Source organism: Zalophus californianus, chromosome 7 (assembly GCF_009762305.2).
Source record: "Zalophus californianus isolate mZalCal1 chromosome 7, mZalCal1.pri.v2, whole genome shotgun sequence".
In the NCBI taxonomy this organism is placed as follows: Eukaryota; Metazoa; Chordata; class Mammalia; order Carnivora; family Otariidae; genus Zalophus; species Zalophus californianus.
In genome coordinates, this window is record NC_045601.1 from 118,400,242 (window position 1) to 118,419,094 (window position 18,853).

Sequence of the window (18,853 nt, forward strand, 5' to 3'; positions counted from 1 at the left end):
GTCCTAGAGTACCCTGAGATGGGGCGATCCCATCCAAGATGTTAGAGAAAATGGTGGGTTAACCTGGCTCGGCTAAACGATTGGAAAATCCCCTCTAGCAAGAAAGGTAGGGGAGGGAGTTCAGGACTAGGTTAATGGTTACCCCTGGCAAACTGTTGAGCAATGGGGCTATGGAAACCTGAAAGAAACGGTCACAACTCTAAGGCGTGTCAGGGAGGGACACACCTTCCAATCTGGGGTGAAAACAGATTAGGGACTGGTTTACCATGCCAAGCAAGGGGAGGGAGTGAAAAAGAAGCCACCCTTTGAAGGAAAGGGTAGATACTGAGATAGAAGGGTATGGAGATGAGACGGAGGGAAACTTCTCTGATGCAGGATTTGGGGGTGCAGACCATGGGGCACTGCTGGATAGTACCAGGAGAGGGCAGCATTACCTGACATCTGGGAAATTAAGGCAAAATACCTTGTGGGTAGCCATGCCAGCCAGCCAAAGTCAATATTGATGATCAAGCCAGCTCTAGCCATAAAGCTGTAGGAGAGAAAAAGGCAGGAAAGGAGCTGCCAAAACCTGTTCGAGCTCAGGGCTGGCCCCATTTGCCTGAGGCATCTCCCAGAAGGGAGATCTTTGTGTGGCAGATTCTCTGATGGACATTGATCAGCTGGAACAGAAGAGGACCCTGAGAATAGGGCTGTTTTGACCTCCTTTCCTCAGATGTCCTGTGTGCAGAATCTGAGGGTCACCCATGGAGGAACCCCCCCCCACACACACACAAACACACTCATGGAATCATTCTACAACCTTACAGGATCTTACAGTTCAAAGGAACAAACACCGAATATATCTCCTCACTGGGGAGAAGAGAGATAGGCCTTCCTCCAGGGAGGAGAAAACCCACAGAAGAGGAAGCAGGAGAGGAGAGAGGAAACCACTAACTGCTGGTTTCCAGCAGCACATCTCTCACCCCACCCCAGTCTCCCCGAAGTCTCCCTTTCTTTAAGTGTCAAGGCCTGTTTTGCTCCTCTATGTCCTTGCACTCTACCGTGTTTTTCTGGAACTGTAGGTCTCTTGTTAGCAGGTGGTGAGGAAGAAGGAGAAGGCATGGTAGGGAAGGAGAGATATTCAAGACACGGAGGCTGTGTGGAGGACATACTATTAAGCCATTTTTCAGCAGATCATAAAGAGTTTGACAGAACCTCCAAAATTCAAGCTACTCTTCCTCTACCTCCCTACTTATTTATTTGTGTCCCCAAGGACTCCATTTACGTCATTCCATCTGATCTTTGCTTTTTTTCCTTCCATGACAGAACTAGCTACCATCCCCTCCAGAATCAGTGCAGCTCTATTCTAGGGCCACAACAAACCCACCCTTCCCCACCGTTCTCTCATCTTCAACCCATCAGTGAGAAAAGGGCTCGGGGCACAGGAAGGGTCCCGGTATGGGCACAGAAGTGTAAGCATTAAAGCTGACTACGCTACTGAGAAGGAGCAGACCTCCCCCAGTGAGGAGGCCCTTTGGCTCAGCTTCTTTTTTCCCTAGCAGGAGGCCTGGATGTCTCCCCTCCCATCCCCTGCCCTACCTTTCACCACTCTCTTCCCCCAACCTCAGCTTCCACTTCCAAGTCCCTGTCCTGTTGGAGTCTGGAAGGAACGTGGGAAAAGGAATAAAGGACCACCTTCACATTCTAAAATTCCCTCCCTGGGCCCTCATGGGCTTGATCAAGCTGTTGGTGTCTTGTGTGAGGGTGGAGTGGGAGTGTCCTCTGATTAATGCTGCAGGGAAACTAAGGCAGGAAAAAAAAATCCTGTGTTCAAGGAGACGGGTGGAGAAACAAGGCGGTTCCCAGGATTCCCCCTCCCTAACATCCCCCATCCCTTTTCCTCTAGGAGACCTGAGGCTCTCCCCTCTGCCCCACTCCCGAGATCGTCGAGTCCCGCCCCCCTCCTGTCCCCTCCCCAGGTTCAGGGCGGGGCCGGTCGGTGAGTCAGCGGCTCCCTGATCTAGCCCGGGAGGGGGTAGAGCTGGAGGGGCGGGGTGTGGGGTACGCTGGGCTGGTTGGGGAAGCCGTGTCTCGTGTGAGCGGGTCTCATCGGGTTTGTGTTGCGCTGAAGGGCCAGCCCTAGGTCTGGGGGAGAGAATCCCTGCCTGTGAGACCCGCCTTCCCTGGCCCGGGCCCCTCCCAGTTCCCCCAGCGCCGGCCGCTTCCTGGTCCCCGTCGCAACCATGGCTGAAGAACCTCAGGTTGAATTGTTCGTGAAGGTAGGGACACCTTCTCGCTCGTAGGCCAGCCTCCCAATTCCTGGAAGGCAACTCTCACCTTTACCCAGCTCCAGCCTTAACTCCCCAATCCCTTCCCTCCTTGACCCCCACCCAACTCCACGTGCAGTCTGCAGTGTGCGCGCTGTTGTGGGGGGTGGCCTCGGAAGGGGAAGACGATTCTTGTGGGTGCGGGTAATGAGAATTCTGTGCTCGACCCTGAAAAGTTTGTAGAAGTGCAAGTTTTCAGCAGCCTAAAGGGCCGGAAGGTAGAGAGAAGGTCCCAGGAGTTGAGAATATTGACGGGGGTGGGGGTGGGGGTGGGGATGGGGGTGGGGGTGGGAGGGACAAGCTGATGGAAAGACTGGGAGAGAAGGGGGCAGTGGGACCCAACAGCGTTTGGGAGGGTCAGAGGTTAACATCAGGACAGGTGGTCCTACGAGAAGACCAAAGTGAGGGGTGTCTTGGGGGAGACTTGGAGAAGTGCGCGCGCGTGTGTGGCACGGCAGGTTTCAAGGAAGAGGGTGTGGTGAGGGAGGCTGCGGGGAGATCCACGCGAAGGACTGGTGGGGTGGAAGGAGATGGGAGAGTGGGAGTGGAGTTCTAGCAGCCCGGCCGGAGAGGGGGTGGGCCCGGAAGGCTCCCCTGGGACTTGGAGAAGGGGAGAAAAGAAGGTGGCCAGATGGGAGTTTAGCTGGGGCTACCGGGAGGATAGGTGGGGAGAGGGATCAGAAGGAGCAAGAGACCTGGGTTAGGGTGTTTAGGGTTTGGGGGTTTTAGAAACAGGAGAAAGAGAGTCCCCCAACTCAGTCCTCTCTCTGTGGGTGTGGATGAGGAGCGACGGTCCTTTGGCCTTCGGAGATGAAAGCTCGACAGGGGACTAGCGGACTTCACTCTTTCTGCTCTGCTCCCCTCCCCACTGCAGGGGCATTCTTACCCAATCCTGGACCTCATCTCTGCACCTCCCTCTCCCTCTGTGCCTCCTTGTTTGCACATTCTCCCCACCCTTCACTTTCCTGCCTCCTTTCTCTCCACTCTCCCCCTTTGTTCGTCCTTCTTTGTGCGTTCCTGCCGCTTTCTCCCTCCTTGCTGCTTGGGGCTTCTGGGGAAGCCATTCCCTCTCCCTGTGCCCAGCCATGCCTGGGTCCGCCCCCCTTAGGTGTGGTCCCCACCTCACTCACATTTGCCTCAAGGGCTATTTTTATCCCTGGGTGAGGCTGCGCTACAGATTCTGGCCTTGGGTCCAGTGTGAGGAGTTATCTGGAGCCGGGGGCCATGTGCTGGGAGACCCCACAAGTAGTGTGTGGGGAAGAGGAAGGTGGCCCTCCACTGCCCAGGCTTCAGCCTCTCAGGTCCCTGCCCCCACTCCTTGCCAGGAAGGAAGCTGCTGAGGCCCGGAGACAGCCTGAGAGATGAATCACCCTCAGCCTAGGGGGAGGTCCCTTGGGGGATGAGGTCACCACTTGCCAATTAGAGGGCAGCCCCCCTCTGCAAAGCCCTCTACATCTTTTAGGGTGAGGCTCTGGGCCCCTTGACTCCCCACCCAGCTGCCAGAAACAGGGTAGAGGTATAGAGGACCAGAACTCTGGCTTCCAAACCCTGCAGTACTATGCCCCTTCGCAGGCTCTTACTTCATTCAGAAATCTAGGCCTCTAGCCTACACCCCTGACCTCACCAAAGTCCCTCTCTAGGGATGTGAGAGTTAAATAAGTTTTCGTATGTGAAGTGCTTAGAATACAAGGTAAAACTGCATTACTGTTGGTCTTCCCTCTCTAGGGTCCAGGTCCTCCTGAGTTCTCCCAAACCCAATTCCTCTGCCTACCTCCCACCTGTCTCTGGGGAACCGGAAGCTGACCTTTGCAGAAAACGTTCCCACTGATCTGCCCTAGGTTTGCTCCACCTCCAGAGTGGAGAGCCCACATCTGGAGAGAGCTTTTAGTAGTGAGACTGCATGTCATGACTAGGCAGAAAGCAGCGTGATCTGGGAGTAGGAAGTGCAGAGAATGGCCTGGGGTAGGTGGGGTGTACCAGGCCTAACCTTGGGGTGGGGGGTTACTTTTCAGGCTGGCAGTGATGGGGCCAAGATTGGGAACTGCCCCTTCTCCCAGAGACTGTTCATGGTACTCTGGCTCAAGGGAGTCACCTTCAACGTCACCACTGTTGACACCAAGAGGTGGGCCAATTTCTGTTTCTCTAAACACCCCTGTGCACACACATACGCACATAACACGCTCACCCATCCTAACCCTTCATCCTGCACCTTTCCCCCCTCCCTCCACCCAGAGCTCCTTTTTCCTCCCACATCCCTCCATCTCCCCTTTCTGATTCTCCCTGACCCCCTTTTCCTGTCCTGATGCTTGGCCTCTCCCCCAGGCGGACTGAGACAGTGCAGAAGCTGTGCCCAGGGGGGCAGCTCCCATTCCTGCTGTATGGCACCGAAGTGCACACAGACACCAACAAGATTGAGGAGTTTCTGGAGGCGGTGCTGTGCCCTCCCAGGTATGAGGGCACTTGGAAAGGAAGGGGTGGGTAGCAGGGAGACTCTAGGAAAGAGAGAGGTGGAAGAAATGGAAAACCGAAATGGTGGTGGGCGGGAGCAGGGGAGCTGAGGCTCCTCCCCAGAAGATATCTTCTCCTGTTTCTCCTACTGGCTTTCAGGTACCCCAAGCTGGCAGCTCTGAACCCTGAATCCAACACGGCGGGGCTGGACATATTTGCCAAATTTTCTGCTTACATCAAGAATTCAAACCCGGCACTCAATGATAGTGAGTCTCAAGGGCTGGAGGCCGGGGTCCTAGGAGGAATGGAGAAGATCCAGGGATTGGGAAGCGTTAAGGGCACCTGGAAATTCTGATATTGGGGAGACAGAGCAGATGTTGGCAAACCCTCACTGCCTCCCACCCCAGCCCCCTTATTTTTTGTTTAAACCCCATATTTCCTTGCATTTTCATTGGCTGTGACCTTAAGCTTCTCTTGTTTATCACCTAGCCTCTCCTGCACCACTGGGGATGTTAGTTGGGTTGGCTGCTGACCTGTGTTCTGGCAGAAGAGGGTTGTGCTTAAGAACAGTGACTCTAGGGGCACCTGGGTGGCTCAGTTCGGTTAAGTGTCTGCCTTCGGCTCAGGTCATGATCCCAGGGTTCTGGGATCGAGCCTGGCATCCGATCCGGCTCCCTGCTCAGCAGGGAGTCTGCTTCTCCCTCTCCCACTCCCCCTGCTTGTGTTCTCTGTCAAATAAATAAAATCTTAACAACAACGACAACTCTAGATCCAGACAACCTGAGTACAAACCCTACTAGCCCTGTGACTTTGGGCAGTCCATTTAATCTCTCTGTAAATCCCATTTCCAGATCTATGAAATGAAGATAACCATGCCTATTTCATGGGTTGATGTGAGAATTAAATGAGTTTTTGTATGTAAAGTGCTTAGAATAACACATGGAAAATGAACTACATTCATGTCAGATATCATTTTGGACTGGCCTCACCATTAGTATTCATTCACCCCCCACTCCCCAGGCCCTCCTGGACTATGTCACTCTCCTGATGTTCTTACCAGTTCCCCTTTCTTGCACAGATCTGGAGAAGGGGCTCCTGAAAGCCCTGAAAGTTTTAGACAATTATTTGACATCCCCCCTCCCAGAAGAAGTGGATGAGACCAGTGCTGAGGACGAGGGCATCTCTCAGAGGAAGTTTCTGGATGGCAATGAGCTCACTCTGGCTGACTGCAACCTGTTGCCAAAGCTCCACATAGTACAGGTGGGTGGTCACTGTAGGAGCAGAGGGTGGCCACTGAGATGGCTCTTTAAGAAGCTCCCACACAGGTTTCCCATGACAACCACTCCAAAGGTGGTTTCTTTCTTAGGATGGTTTCTATGGATGGCTACCAATAGCAGACACGCCCCATTCCTTCCTCCCAGTCATTGCTGCAAGGCCAGTGCTTTGAGAGAATTACATTCCGTGATACAGGCTGTGGGTGCAAACAGACTGGCTGGGAGTAACATAGCCCAGTGTTGCTGTCAAGAGTGTTCTTTCTGTCTCTATCACTGCCAAGTCCCCACATCAGACAAAGCAGGCTTTTCCTAAAATCAGAGCTTTAATTCGTTTTATAGCATCAGTCTCCACTTTGTCTTGTGATGAAAGATGAAAACTGCTGGTTCCCATGTTTTTGTCTTAGCCTCAAAGGTATGGTTTAGTTTGTGAAACATGGGCCTAATGTCAGTCTGCCACAGATCTCTGTATTGAACATCTGTGTACTAGGCACTGAAAGACACAAAGATGGATGAGGATTGGTCCTTGCCCTCAAGGGAATTGAAATCTAGCTAGGAACATAGAACAGTCACAAGAAAGTTAAGTAACAAAACATGATTAAAAGCCAAATGAAAAATAGGGACAAAAGTCACAGTGGAGAATTTTCTGATTTGTGAATTACATCTCAGTAAAATCAAGAAGAGAGAAATGGCACCACGGCAGGGGGTGGTTTGAAAAGGAGCTGGTTATAAATGGCCGGGATTTCAGTGAGTGGAGAGGAAGGGCGAAGACAGGAGAAGATTGTGAGGAGTTAAGAAAGCCAATTGGAGAAGATGATTCATATGGGAGATAAGAATCACAGGAAGAGAAGCCAGAGAGTGGGGGGTTCTTGAATGCCTGCACAGGAAGGCTAGATTTCATCCTGTGAGTCTTGGGAGAAGAGAAAGACAAGAGCCTGGCACCCAGCGCGGCTCCCCAGAGGCTAACATGTTGGTCCCCCTCCTCTCCCCGCCCCCAGGTGGTCTGTAAGAAGTACAGGGGATTCTCCATCCCCGAGGGGTTCCGCGGAGTGCATCGGTACTTGCGCAATGCCTATGCTCGGGAAGAGTTTGCCTCCACCTGTCCAGATGATGAGGAGATCGAGCTGGCTTACGAGCAAGTGGCCAAGGCCCTCAAATAAGTGCCTCCTGAGACTCCGTCTCCCCTCTCCATTTTCTCCACAAAGGCACCAACTGGTTTCCACGTGGTTATCCAAGGGACACACTCCAAAATGGCCAGTGGGCAGAGAATCCTGGAGCACTTGTGCAGGGCTGGCTGGGGGGCTGAGGGGAAAAAATGGGGAATCTAGGTAAGATTTTTATTGTGGGGTGGTGCGGGTAGGACAATGTATTTCAGTAATAAAATACAGAATGAAAATACAGTGTCGTTTTACACAAAGAGGGCTTGAGTGTGGGTAACACGGAATGAGAGGTGGGTCAGTGACCTTGAGCTCAGGGCAGAAGCCAGGAATTTAGAAGAGGGGTATTTGTGGTCAGGCTTCCATTTTTCGTGCCGTTCCACCATAACGCTGTCTTGTGGTCCATGTCGCGTTTGCAGCCCAGCCGCCGGGGCCAGCCAGATCTGGGTGGGCCTGGGCAGCACTCATGGGGCGGGGCCGAGTTCTGAGGAGGGGAGCGCAGTCCCGGTGGAGTGGGCGCGGCGTAGCAGGGCGGAATGGGCGTGGTCTCGAGGAGCCCCGCCCCGTCCCGCTTAGACAATGCCCCGAAGCCGCCAGACCATCGCGACCCCGCCCCACCGTAGTTCTTGAGCTCGCCTACCCAGGGACCCCTCAAAAGCCAAGAGCTCCAGTCCCCGAGGCTTGAAGACTAGGACTCCCTTCTCCAACCAACTCTGTCCTCAGGGGGGTGGGGCCCCAGCCGAGATCACAGAGCGCAGGAGTCGGGGTGGCCGCTGGAGGTAAGTCTAGGGGTTGGAGGTGTCCCCTGTACCGTGTGCGGGCCGGAGCTTGAGGGTGCCGGGCCGGTGCCTGCAACGGACAGAGTGCAGGAGGCGGAAATTTGGGTGCGGAGCTGAGTGAGGTAGACTTTGGGGAAGATGGACCGGGAGACAGGGTCCTGGAGCCGGGAGTGGCGTCTGCTCCCTGGGACCACGCCCCCGGTTTCCCCGCCCCTTGGATTTCGTTTTAGACCTCTCCCAGTCCTCCGGGACTCGGTCTGGTTTATACTGGGTCGCGCTAGGGGCAGCACGACCGGCCCGGGTGGAGAGAGGATATTTAACTCCTTAGGTTCTAATTCCTCCCTCGTTGCCCCTCTTCCCCTTTCTCGTTTGGGCGTTCAGGACTTCCATCTTCCTAGGCCCTGACCCTCTCCCCAGCTGTCTCCTTCTGTCCCATAACCCCTTTGGGTCCCTCGCCGCACTTCGGGTCCCTATGGCAGCGAGCAGCTGAGGGTTAAGGGGGCGGGGCGGTTGCATTTTTGGGGAGTGAGCGCATCCTAGCGGCTGCCAAGAGGGGCGCCTAGCAGGGACCTCGCGAAGCCCCCGAACAGGGGCAACAGGTGTTTTGAAGATTAGGGGTCCCGGTCTTGTTCCTCGGACTCCCTCCAAAGAAGCAGACCCAGAAGGGTGCGGGGTGGAATGGGGTGGGCAGGAGAGAAAGGTCTGGAGGGGGTGGGGCGAAGTGGGAGGGGCGCCCGGAGATGGCAGAAGGAAGACCCGGGCGCTCCTTACCACCCCCCTACGCCCTTCTGTGCATGTCTCTTTCTCTGCCTCCCCCCCCCCCCCCCGCCTTTCTGTCTCTTCTCCCAGACAGGTGAAAAAGAGAAAACTAAGAAATCAGCGCGGCCGGAGGGGGAGACTGTGTGGATGGGATGGGGACACCAGGGGAGGGGCTGGGCCGCTGCTCCCACGCCCTGATCCGGGGGGTCCCGGAGAGCCTGGCTTCGGGGGAGGGTGCGGGGGCTGGCCTCCCGGCTCTGGACCTGGCTAAAGCTCAGAGGGAGCACGGGGTACTGGGGGGTAAACTGAGGCAGCGATTGGGGCTGCAGCTGCTAGAACTGCCTCCTGAAGAGTCGCTGCCGCTGGGACCGCTGCTCGGTGACACCGCCGTGATCCAAGGGGACACGGCCCTAATTACGCGTCCCTGGAGCCCCTCCCGCAGGCCGGAGGTGAGCGCCAGGGCGCGGGTTGGGGGGTAAGGGGAACGGAGGAGTTGGATGTGTGGGACTTTAAGAATTGCGGATGGGAACGTCTCTGCCCCGCGCCCTCTTTCCTGCCCTAAGGTCGATGGAGTCCGCAGAGCCCTTCAGGACCTTGGGCTCCGGATCGTGGAGATGGGGGATGAGAACGCGACGCTGGATGGCACTGATGTTCTCTTTACCGGTGAGGCTGAGGTGCCTGCATCCCTGGGGCTTGGCATTGGGAAGCAGAGTTGGGGAGACTAGGCCATGTCGGGCCTTGTTTCCAACTCACTCTGCCTCTCCAACCTCCGCGGCCTCCCTGGGCTCAGGCCGGGAGTTTTTCGTAGGCCTCTCCAAGTGGACCAATCACCGAGGAGCTGAGATCGTGGCGGACACGTTCCGGGTGAGGAGCGGGACCAGCTTTGTGCTGGGGAAGCGCGGAGCGGATGGGGTAGGAGGGGCGCAGGGAGGCGGCGCGGAGTAGGGAGGAGCCCAGAGCCACCTGTGTTTGAGGGAATCCCCTCACCCCTCCCGCGTCCCTGAATAATTTCCCTTGTTGCCCCTAGGACTTCGCGGTCTCCACAGTGCCTGTCTCGGGCCCCTCGCACCTGCGCGGCCTCTGCGGCATGGGGGGACCCCGCACTGTCGTGGCCGGTAGCAGCGACGCTGCCCAAAAGGCTGTCAGGGTGAGGAGGGGCGGGGTGGGGTGGGGCAGGTTGGGGCGCGGCCAGCAAGAGTGGGCGTGGCTCCTGGCCCGGGAGGCGGAAAGCTGGGAGATTCAGAGACTTAATTCCAACCCCTGCCCTCATGGAGCCGTCCATCTAGTATGAAAACACGTCAGAAAGCAAGAAGTTACTATAGCAGGACAGGGACAGGGAACACAGTCGATTAACATCGTCTTCCCGAGTTTCCGGAAACCTCCCCAAAGGTGGGGTCTAAGCTATGAGGAAGGATGGATGACATTGACTGGTGGGGGCTAGAGAAGGGAAGAAGAGAGTTGCAGGTAGTAAGAACTGCATGTGTGTCCGAGGTGGAACTTAACAAAGGTCACTAAAATGCTTAGATCAGTGCCTGACACATACTAAGAACAAGTGCTTGCTATCATTATTATACAACAAATGTAACTGTGTCCCCAGCCCTTAACGGTAGTAGGGCCATCACACTCGGTTGTGGAGAGGCTCTGAGACTTGACCACTTCCTCTTTCGTCTCCCTCAGGCGATGGCAGTGTTGACAGACCACCCCTACGCGTCCCTGACCCTCCCAGATGATGCAGCTGCTGACTGTCTCTTTTTGCGACCTGGGCTGCCTGGTGTGCTCCCTTTTCTCCTGCACCGTGGAGGCGGGGACCTGCCCAATAGCCAGGAGGTGAGGGAAGGCAGGAACTCCACCACCAACAACAACCAGAGGAAGGAGTCTCAGGCCTTCCTAGTGGGACGAAAAAGGGGTACCTTCTCTAGGAGCGTGGGTGGTGCCACTCTGAGCTGCCTCCAGGAAGGGCCTGGCTGTGGCCTCGGGGTCTTACTCCCCTCTCCCCACTTCGTGTCCTCCCTGCAGGCACTGCAGAAGCTCTCTGATGTCACCCTGGTACCTGTGTCCTGCTCAGAACTGGAGAAGGCAGGCGCCGGGCTCAGCTCCCTCTGCCTGGTGCTCAGCACGCGCCCCCACAGCTGAGGGCCTGGCCTTAGGGTTCTGGCTGGCCAGGGGTAGGGCAGCATAAGGAGTAGAAGGGGAAGGAGGCGTAGATAGAGGACGGTGAATAGGTAGTAGTGGGGAGACGGCCCCAAAATTGGGGGGGGGCTTAGTGTGGGAAAAAGGATAGAGTCCACTGGGTGAGTCCTCCTCCTCAGAACTAATAAAACAGAACTGACCTTTTAGACTGGGCTGTGGCTGGTGTCTTACTGGGATAGGGGCGGGGCTGAAATCTGAGGTTGAGGTTAGTCTTTCATTCATCAAACCCTCATTAGATACTGACTCACTGCCCAACCCTATCATAGGTGTTTGGGCACAAGATGGACAGGATAGAATTTCTACTGTGGGGAGCATATACGAGGTAGAGAAGAAAGAGTAGGTGGATCACTCAATTTATCCAAATGTCAGATGATTCAGAGATTGGTAGATTACCAACCCACCCCTAGTTGATAGAGAGGAAGAAGTGACGCTTTCAGGGGCGTTCATTTTCATTCACTCATTTACTGAGGCTTGGCAGTAATATAGAAAGGGTCAGTCTTCTGATAGCAGGGAACTCACAGTACATTGAAATTGAAATACAGGTTGTGATGGAAAAATTCACAGGGTGTTGTTGCTAAGAGAGAAATAAGGAGACTGCCTACAGCATCAAAAATGTATGCAGGGGTAGGCAGAGAGGGTCAGGAATGGCTTCCCAGAAAGGGCAACATTTCAACTGAGTCTTGGGGATAAAGAAGAATTCGCCAGGAAGGTAGTGGGGAGGAGGAAAAAAGGTCCAGGAAGAAGGACTTGTGTGGCGTGAAGCCATATTTGGGAGAGAACTGGGGGGAGAACCTCTGCCGGGTTGGCATGCTGTGCGCATGTGGAGTGACAGAGACAAGCCTGCAAGGTAGGTAGAGTGCTGCCAGCACCTTGTACCCAAAGCCAAGGCCCATGGGTCCAGAGCTGAAAGTTATGGAAAGAAATCCTGCAACTCTGGAATACAGGTTGTGAGAAGGTTCGCATTTGGGGAGGACCTCTCTGGCTTCAGGGAGGAGGGCAGGGGCAAGAGAATGAGGTGGGGCTATGAGTCACCCAGGGAGGAAATCAGGAGAGTATATTCAGGTGGCAGCCCTGGGCGTGAAGAAGGGTATCGATTTCACAGTGACATTAAAATAGAAAGACAGGACTTGGTTCATTGTGTGGGAGCGAGCAGAAGGCCTGCATGACTCCCAGTTTCTAGCTTAGGCAACTGGTTGATCAAGAGAGAATGCAGAGGAGGATTGAGTGAGTGACACTGAGTTGGGTTTTGGATATGCTGGGCGCAGAATGCCCACAGCGAACTAGGCAGGGATGTCCCAGGGATAGATGGGAAATCCCATTACTCAAGATCTGAGCTGGAGAGAGCTCTAGGTGTTGTTTTCAGAGGTGAGGGCTGAGGACTGGCTGTGGATGACAGATTCCCAGAGGAGAGGGAAGTCAGATAGATAAGGGACGAGTCTAGAATGGTGGGGAATACCATGGGGATAGGGAGCAAGGAAGAGTCCAAAAGGAAGACGCCAGCATAAAAGAAAGAAGTAATCAAAGACCAAGCTAAAAACTCTACTGGGTGTGGCCTTTAGGACCTCACTGGCAACCTCATGGAGACATGATGAGCAGGAGGAGTGGAGCGAAGGAGAAGACAAGGTGTAGGCCCCTGATTCAAAGAGCTGGACTCTTATCCCTTAAGATAGGGAGGCAGGGCTTGATCAGGTTTAGAGAGGGCACCGGTGGTGAAGAAGACATGAAAGTTATACGAGGAAAGTTGGGGTAACTGAAGGAGCAAGGTCAGTCGCAGAGAACCCGGGGCTCCTGACTCTTAAGGCTAGTGCTCATTTCTATCCCGTGGTGCGTTCCCTGTCCAGGTAAGGGGCCAAGAAGGGGTGGGGAGTTGTGGAGTGCTGGGAACCTCCAGCTTGTGAGGTTTAGAATAAGGGCTTCCCTTCAAACCACAACCGCATAGATAGTGGAGGCATCAGCCGGGACCACTGGGGACAACCGGAGGGGCCTTCTGAGGGCCAGATGATCCAGGTCGGCGTAGAGCAGGCTCTGAAAGGTGGGGAGGAAGGCAGGAGGGTCTCAGAAGTCGGACTCCCTGGGGAATTCAGGCCTCTGTCTTAGTCCACTTTTCTCGGGGATTCTGTCCAACCCCCTTCCAATCCCCAGGCCCTTACCGCCTCCTGGTCCAGGTCACGGGCATTTTTAGGCTCCTCCTCCTTTACTGGCCTCTGGGGCTCGACTTTCACGAGTGGATCTATATGGGGGGAACAGAGCTGAAGGATTGAGAGAAAGTGACCAACACTCTGCTCCCAGCAAGGGCTCAGACTCAGGAATTGAGAGGTGGGAAGTGTGGGAGCAGTAGAAGGAAAACGGGATGGAGTTAATCTCACCAAATCTGGGGAGTGGTCGAGGCGGGTGCGGGGGTGATCGTCTGTAATGGATGTATAAGTCTTTGAGAGCCACCAATTTTATCTCTCGTCTTCCTCGGGGCCAACAGCAACCCAGCAACTCAAAGGCTCAGACCCGCAAAACAATTTAGGCTCCACCCCCACAGATAGTTCCGCCCGCACTCTGATCCTGCTCGGGCTCTAGCTTCGCCTCCCTGGCCAGGGCTCTGCCTACCAACCTGCGGCCTCGGCCCAAGTGGTGACCTCCCCACTTCCTCTCCTACACCACACGCCGGAGCTCTAGGTCTAGCTTCTGTCTGCCAAGTTCTGGTCCTGCCCCTCCCGCCTCTGGTCACGACCCGTTTAGCCAGGCCCCGCCCATTGTGCTCACCTGTGCCACCACCAGACCACGCCCAACGCCCCGAGTCCCAGCACCAGCCCAGCGCCCAGCAAGGGGATCAGGAACTGGGGATTCACGGACCCTGGGGGAACGGAGGACGGGGGTGGTGGTGGATACTGAGGTCAGGGGTGCGAGGACAGAGAACTAGCTCTCCCGCCCAGGAACCCCCCAGCTAAGGCCTGTCTCCCTCCCGAGGGTGTGTGTCCAAGTCCCGCGCACAAAGGCCTGGACCTACCGTGGGTAGTCCCCGGTGCCCTGCAATCAGCCCCGTCCCCTAGCACGTGAAGCACCGTACGGCTTTCTTTCTCGTGGCGGCCCCTGCAGAAAAAGGTGCCTGAGTCCCCCGTGCTCAGGAGCAGCTCCAGCCGCCGGATACTAGGGTCCAGGGCACGTAGGCGACCAGCAAAGGGCTGGACTGGAGACACAGTGGGGGTCCCGCTCGATGAGGCCCACAGGATGGGGCGGCGTCCTTTGGACAAGCCCTTGCAGGCCGGGAAGCTAGGCGCCCAGGCCCAGCGGATGGGATGCGAGACCCCTACGCAGGAGAAATTCACCCGGTCTCCAGGGCGGCCGTCCAGTGAAGCTGGGGTTGGAGGGGACAGGGGTTAGGGCAAGTCCACAGGCAAGACGAACCCCACTCCCGTCTCCTCTCCCTCCCCTCTCCTCTGTGCCCCCCGCCAGCCTGGATCATCCCGCACACATTAACCCTCCCCTCCCCATCGCTCCCCCCTCCCTCAGTCTTTCCTCGCGCCCATCCCAACTTTCCTGGAGGGGGAGATGGCTTACCCCCGGGGTCCCCCTGGGCCCTAGACAGCAGCAACGGCAGCAGCTGCAGAACCAGAGCCATGGCTGGGATGTGGTGGGGATAGGAGGCGAGTGTATCAGTGGAGGAAACCGGAGGAAAACTGGGGGGAGGGAGTTGGGGGGGGCCGCGGGTTGGGGGCTCCGATAAGAGCAGGGCGGGGCTACCTGCTGCCGGGATCCCTCTGGGAGTCCTCGCTGGCTCCCTCACAGCCCTCAAACAATACTCAGTTGAAAGTGGTGCTCCGTCTGGTTACAGAAGCACTTTCACATACTTTTTAACTCCTGCAGCGTAGCAGTGGCCCCCAGCATCCTGGCTGAGTTCAAATCCTGCCTTGGCCCTCTACTAGCTGAGTGATGTGGGCGAGTCGTTTAACTTCTCTGGGCCTGTTCGTTCATCTGTAAAACAGGGATAAAAGCACCTACCTTCTAGAGTATTGAGAAATAAAAAAAGTAATACACCTAAAATGCCTAGAACAATGGCTGACACATAGGAGCACTTGGTGCTCACCGTTATTAAGTATTATTGCAACTTCTGTTCTTAGTCTACCTTCTACTTCATCTCTCTGTGCCCAGGCTGTCCCTCCTGGCCAATGGCACCCCACCCAAACTGGCAGGTTTTGATTTGGGAGACACTTTGGAGCAGGCCACATGCCCCATACCCTGGACTTCATTGGCCCTCGCTGAACTAGAGCAAGCCAGGCTAGGTCAAGTCCTAGTTTAGCCAGGGCAGGTTCCGAGAACCTTCTAAGGGCCTGAGGCATCACCTCAGCAGGCAGCCCCAGCCTATGCCTCTGCTGTTGTGACATCACAGAAGCCCTTGCTGACATCACAAACAAAACAATCCTTCATCCTGTGGCTGAGCTGGGGTTGGGAAGACCATGACAAGGCTGAATCCAGATGAAGCTGGCCCCTTCTGTCCTCAGTTTCTGCTCACATTCCCCTACCAGTGGCCCCCAGGGACCCAAACTGGGCAATGAGTGTAGGCCACATGCCTTATGTCCATTTGCCAGGAACCGGCAGGCACTGCCGCTACAGCCCTATAACATCACAGGGGCCTTGGCGATGTCTTTTCAGAGGACCGGGCAGCAGGGCTGTCAGCTGGGAACCAGGAGGGGTGTCTTGGCCTGAAACCAAGAACCAAAATGGAGTTGGCCACGAGTGTACGTACTCTCCACTACCTCTCTCTCCCATCCCTACTCCCTCACCCAGTTCTGCTTAGTCCCTCCCCACCCCTGGTCATCTGGGTGTAAATAGGGAAGGAGGGGCCACCAGAGGCAGGGAAGGGAGGGACCGTTGGGATTATAAATTCCAAAAAGGCCACTCGACTCCCAGAGCTGGATCCCTGAAAATCTACTCTATCAGCTGCTGCACTTGTTACCAACCTCTGGACCCTCATCATGAAAGGCCTTCTGCTGGTCACCCTGTCGGCTCTGCTCTGCTGGGTCTCAGGTGAGCACCAGGGGGCCCCCCGGGCTTCTACACCTTACCCCACCCACTGCCCTCCATTGCCCACTGCTTGGGATCCCAAGCACCCCTAGCTCCAGCTGGCGCAGCTCTCCTGTGCCTCCAGAACCCAGCCTCCCTGTGACAGGGTCCTTGCTCCATTCCTCAAGGACCCCTGTCTCCTTCACACTTCTCCCCACCTCCAAGACCCACTCTTCTAACCTGCCAGGGCTCCAGGTCCCCTGTCCCCCATTCCATGACCAAACCCAGCTTACTGGTTTCTCCTCTCACCACCTGCACTCAGCGGAGTCCTCCCAGAAACCTAGGCGTCCAGCCTGGGGCTTCTTGTGCACCCCACCCTCCCCACCTACTCCTTTAGATTCTGTTCTCAGTCATTCAAGCCTCTACTAGTTCACCCCTGCCCTTCCCCGGGGAGGATACCGGCAGGGACCAAGCTTTCTGGAGGGTCCCAGCAATGTCCTAGAACCTCCTGGGGAACCAGGGAGATATCCCAGCCTTCTATGGAGGGAATGCAGGGCAGCTCGCCCCCAGGGTGAAACAAATCACAGAGGTGCAGTCACCAGGCTCCTCTACCCTTGGACTGAACCCCTCCTTCACCAAACTTTGCTCACGCAAGCCTAGAATTAGCTGAGGTGGGAGCTTGGAGGGTGCCACTCTCTGCATCCACCCCCTCCATTCTGGTAAGGTGCTCAGACAGCACCTGACGATCTGCTTCTCAGACATTATTCTCTCCTGTCCGAGAGCTGCCAGAGTGAGAGGACCCCACTCAGGTCTGGTTCCTCTTCCCACACTCATGGTGGTCCCAGGTGGTGAGCCACCCACAGGGGGCTTTGTTGCCAGTCTCAAGTCCCAAGCCATTGACGCAAGTGTTTCAATGATGATTTTTATTTTATTTATAAATAAATAAAGATTTTTAAGATTTTATTTATGTATTTATTTATTTATTTATTTATTTATTTATTTATTTATTTGAGAGAGAGTGAATCAAGCACAAGCAGGGGGAGCTGCAGAGGGGAAGGGAGAAGCAGGATCCCAGGGAGCCCCGCCGTGGGGCTCGATCCCGGGACGCTGGGATCATGACCTGAGCCGAAGGCAGACGCTTAACCGACTGAGCCACCCAGGCGCCCCAACAACCATGATTTTTATTTGTAGTGTTTCTTCCAATTTCAAGTCTCCATCTGTGAGGTCTTCTGAATTCCTTCATATTTTCCCCCACCTCCTGCATTCCTTGCCTACGGTATTCTCACATTCCATCTATCCCTAGCCCCATGTTTTTGTTGGTAGCTCTGCCCCTCTTGACTCATCCCCGAATGGGGTAGGGTGCAGGACGATGTTCAGGGTGAGGCGTTCACAGAGCAACAACTCCACCCTCACCCACTTACCCTTTTCTGCTTCACTCACCTGCTCTGTCACCACCAAACCAAACAGGTCAGAACACCTACTTGATTGGCTCTTCTCCACCCTGCCCCACAGTTCGGCCGGTCCCCAGGTGAGTCAGACACCCCATCACCTCAGCCTGACTTGTGTCTTCCCAGCTGACATTCGCTGTCACTCCTGCTACAAAGTCCCTGTGCTGGGCTGTGTGGACCGGCAGTCCTGCCGCCTGGAACCAGGACAACAGTGCCTGACAACAAATGTGTACCTCGGTAATATCCCCCTCTTTAGTGAGGAGAGGGGGCCAGGGGGAGACTGTATGGCGGGGGCCAAGGCCCAACTGTGGCTCAGACTGAGATGGGACAGACAGTCCCAGCAATGACGATATTTGGCCAAGGAGTCTTATGTGCCAGGCACCATTCTATGACTTTCCATGGACTGAAGACAGTAACAAGTCCAAGGCCTCCCAGCCACAAGTCCCAGGACCAAGGCTGGGGTGAGGGGGCGGGGGACGGAAGTGCAGGAGGACAGTCAGACTTACTGAGAAGAGATAAGGCAGGGAGGGCCGGGGCAAAGTCGGGAAGGAAGCCTGGGCGAGTGCATGGGGTTGGGGGTGGACACAGGCATGAAGGCACCCCTCCGAGCTGACCCCACGGCCCACTCCTACCCTCAGGTAAGATGTGGGTTTTCTCCAACCTTCGATGTGGCACACCGGAAGAGCCTTGTCGGGAGGCCTTCAACCAAACCAACCACAAGCTGGGTCTGACCTATAACACCACCTGCTGCAGCAAGGACAACTGCAATAGCCCAGCCCCTCGGCCCACCCCAGCGCTGGCCCCTGTGCTCCTTGCCTCTGTGGCTGGCCTTGGCTTCTGGCTGCTGCACTGAGACTCACTCCGTGGCTGCCCCTCCTCCTACCTGCCTTAGGCTGCGTTTGGCCCTGTGTCTCCTTGTACCCCGGCTCCTTACACTGGTCTCTCCTTAACTCCCTTCACTCAGAAAAGCATTTCTCCAGGCTCTTCACATTTCTTTAATTAGACAGTGGTCTCCCCACCCAACCTTCCACCTTACATCCTCCACTCGGCTTTTCCCGAGTCCCTTCCCACACCCCTCTGAACCATCCCAGACCCTCCACTGGTCCCCAGAAGAGCCTTGCACTTCGCGTCCTGCACTCTGCCGTGCCGGACTCGGGAGGGATGGGGATCTGGGCCTGAGATGGGGCTTCTGTCCTGTCCCCTGTGAAGGCTCCCAGGAAGGACCTGATGACCTCACTGTATGGGGCTGATTCCCCAAACCCTGGCCCCCATACATACCTCAACCCCATGCTCACGTCTTTGCGTTTTGAGTAATAAATGTCTGTGTCTGATAAATTGTGTGTTTACTGTCAAAAGACCTGTTGTCAGAGGCCCCCTCTTGGGGAAAAAACACTCTCAGCTCCTGCCCTTCCCCAAGAATCCTCCAGGGAGTTTCCCTGGGAGGCTGGGCTGGGGCAAACGGAGAAACGGGTTTTTCAGGCCTCCATCCTTCCTTCCTGTGTC

The 18,853-nt window shown here is 55.6% G+C and overlaps 4 protein-coding genes across 10 annotated transcripts; 3 read left to right on the forward strand and 1 right to left on the reverse strand.

Moving 5' to 3' along the window:
* Positions 1-2,015: 2,015 nt before the first annotated feature.
* CLIC1 (chloride intracellular channel 1) lies at positions 2,016-7,423 on the forward strand. The gene is made up of 6 exons (XM_027603870.1): positions 2,016-2,258; positions 4,319-4,428; positions 4,629-4,754; positions 4,914-5,020; positions 5,833-6,014; positions 7,024-7,423. Exons 1-6 carry the CDS (start codon positions 2,223-2,225, stop codon positions 7,183-7,185), a joined length of 723 nt encoding a protein of 240 aa, XP_027459671.1. The 5' UTR covers positions 2,016-2,222; the 3' UTR covers positions 7,186-7,423.
* A 307-nt stretch (positions 7,424-7,730) lies between these two features.
* Positions 7,731-11,056, forward strand: DDAH2 (dimethylarginine dimethylaminohydrolase 2). Of its 3 annotated transcripts, none has more exons than XM_027603861.2 (7): positions 7,731-7,961; positions 8,815-9,169; positions 9,284-9,383; positions 9,511-9,584; positions 9,748-9,867; positions 10,398-10,547; positions 10,737-11,056. In XM_027603861.2, the coding sequence occupies exons 2-7, from the start codon at positions 8,873-8,875 to the stop codon at positions 10,851-10,853; spliced, it is 858 nt and encodes a 285-aa protein (XP_027459662.1). In that variant the 5' UTR covers positions 7,731-7,961; positions 8,815-8,872; the 3' UTR covers positions 10,854-11,056. The 3 variants fall into 3 exon arrangements, with proteins under 3 accessions (XP_027459662.1, XP_027459661.1, XP_027459663.1); XM_027603860.2 differs by having other exon boundaries at positions 7,732-7,961; positions 8,811-9,169; XM_027603862.2 differs by lacking the exon at positions 7,731-7,961 and adding an exon at positions 8,030-8,627.
* A 63-nt stretch (positions 11,057-11,119) lies between these two features.
* Positions 11,120-14,540, reverse strand: MPIG6B (megakaryocyte and platelet inhibitory receptor G6b). Of its 2 annotated transcripts, XM_027603896.2 has the most exons (6): positions 14,460-14,540; positions 13,909-14,256; positions 13,665-13,755; positions 13,277-13,317; positions 13,061-13,140; positions 11,120-12,935 (listed from the first exon to the last, which is right to left on the reverse strand). In XM_027603896.2, exons 1-6 carry the CDS (start codon positions 14,518-14,520, stop codon positions 12,831-12,833), a joined length of 726 nt encoding a protein of 241 aa, XP_027459697.1. In that variant the 5' UTR covers positions 14,521-14,540; the 3' UTR covers positions 11,120-12,830. The 2 variants fall into 2 exon arrangements, with proteins under 2 accessions (XP_027459697.1, XP_027459695.1); XM_027603894.2 differs by lacking the exons at positions 13,277-13,317; positions 13,665-13,755.
* On the forward strand, positions 13,898-18,674 carry LY6G6C (lymphocyte antigen 6 family member G6C). 4 transcript variants are annotated; one of them, XM_027603892.2, is made up of 5 exons: positions 13,898-14,003; positions 15,552-15,637; positions 15,840-15,926; positions 17,477-17,587; positions 17,989-18,674. In XM_027603892.2, the coding sequence occupies exons 3-5, from the start codon at positions 15,875-15,877 to the stop codon at positions 18,201-18,203; spliced, it is 378 nt and encodes a 125-aa protein (XP_027459693.1). In that variant the 5' UTR covers positions 13,898-14,003; positions 15,552-15,637; positions 15,840-15,874; the 3' UTR covers positions 18,204-18,674. The 4 variants fall into 4 exon arrangements, with proteins under 4 accessions (XP_027459693.1, XP_027459694.1, XP_027459692.1 ...); XM_027603893.2 differs by lacking the exon at positions 13,898-14,003 and having other exon boundaries at positions 15,350-15,637; positions 15,794-15,926; XM_027603891.2 differs by lacking the exon at positions 13,898-14,003 and having other exon boundaries at positions 15,350-15,637; positions 15,810-15,926.
* Positions 18,675-18,853: the final 179 nt, after the last annotated feature.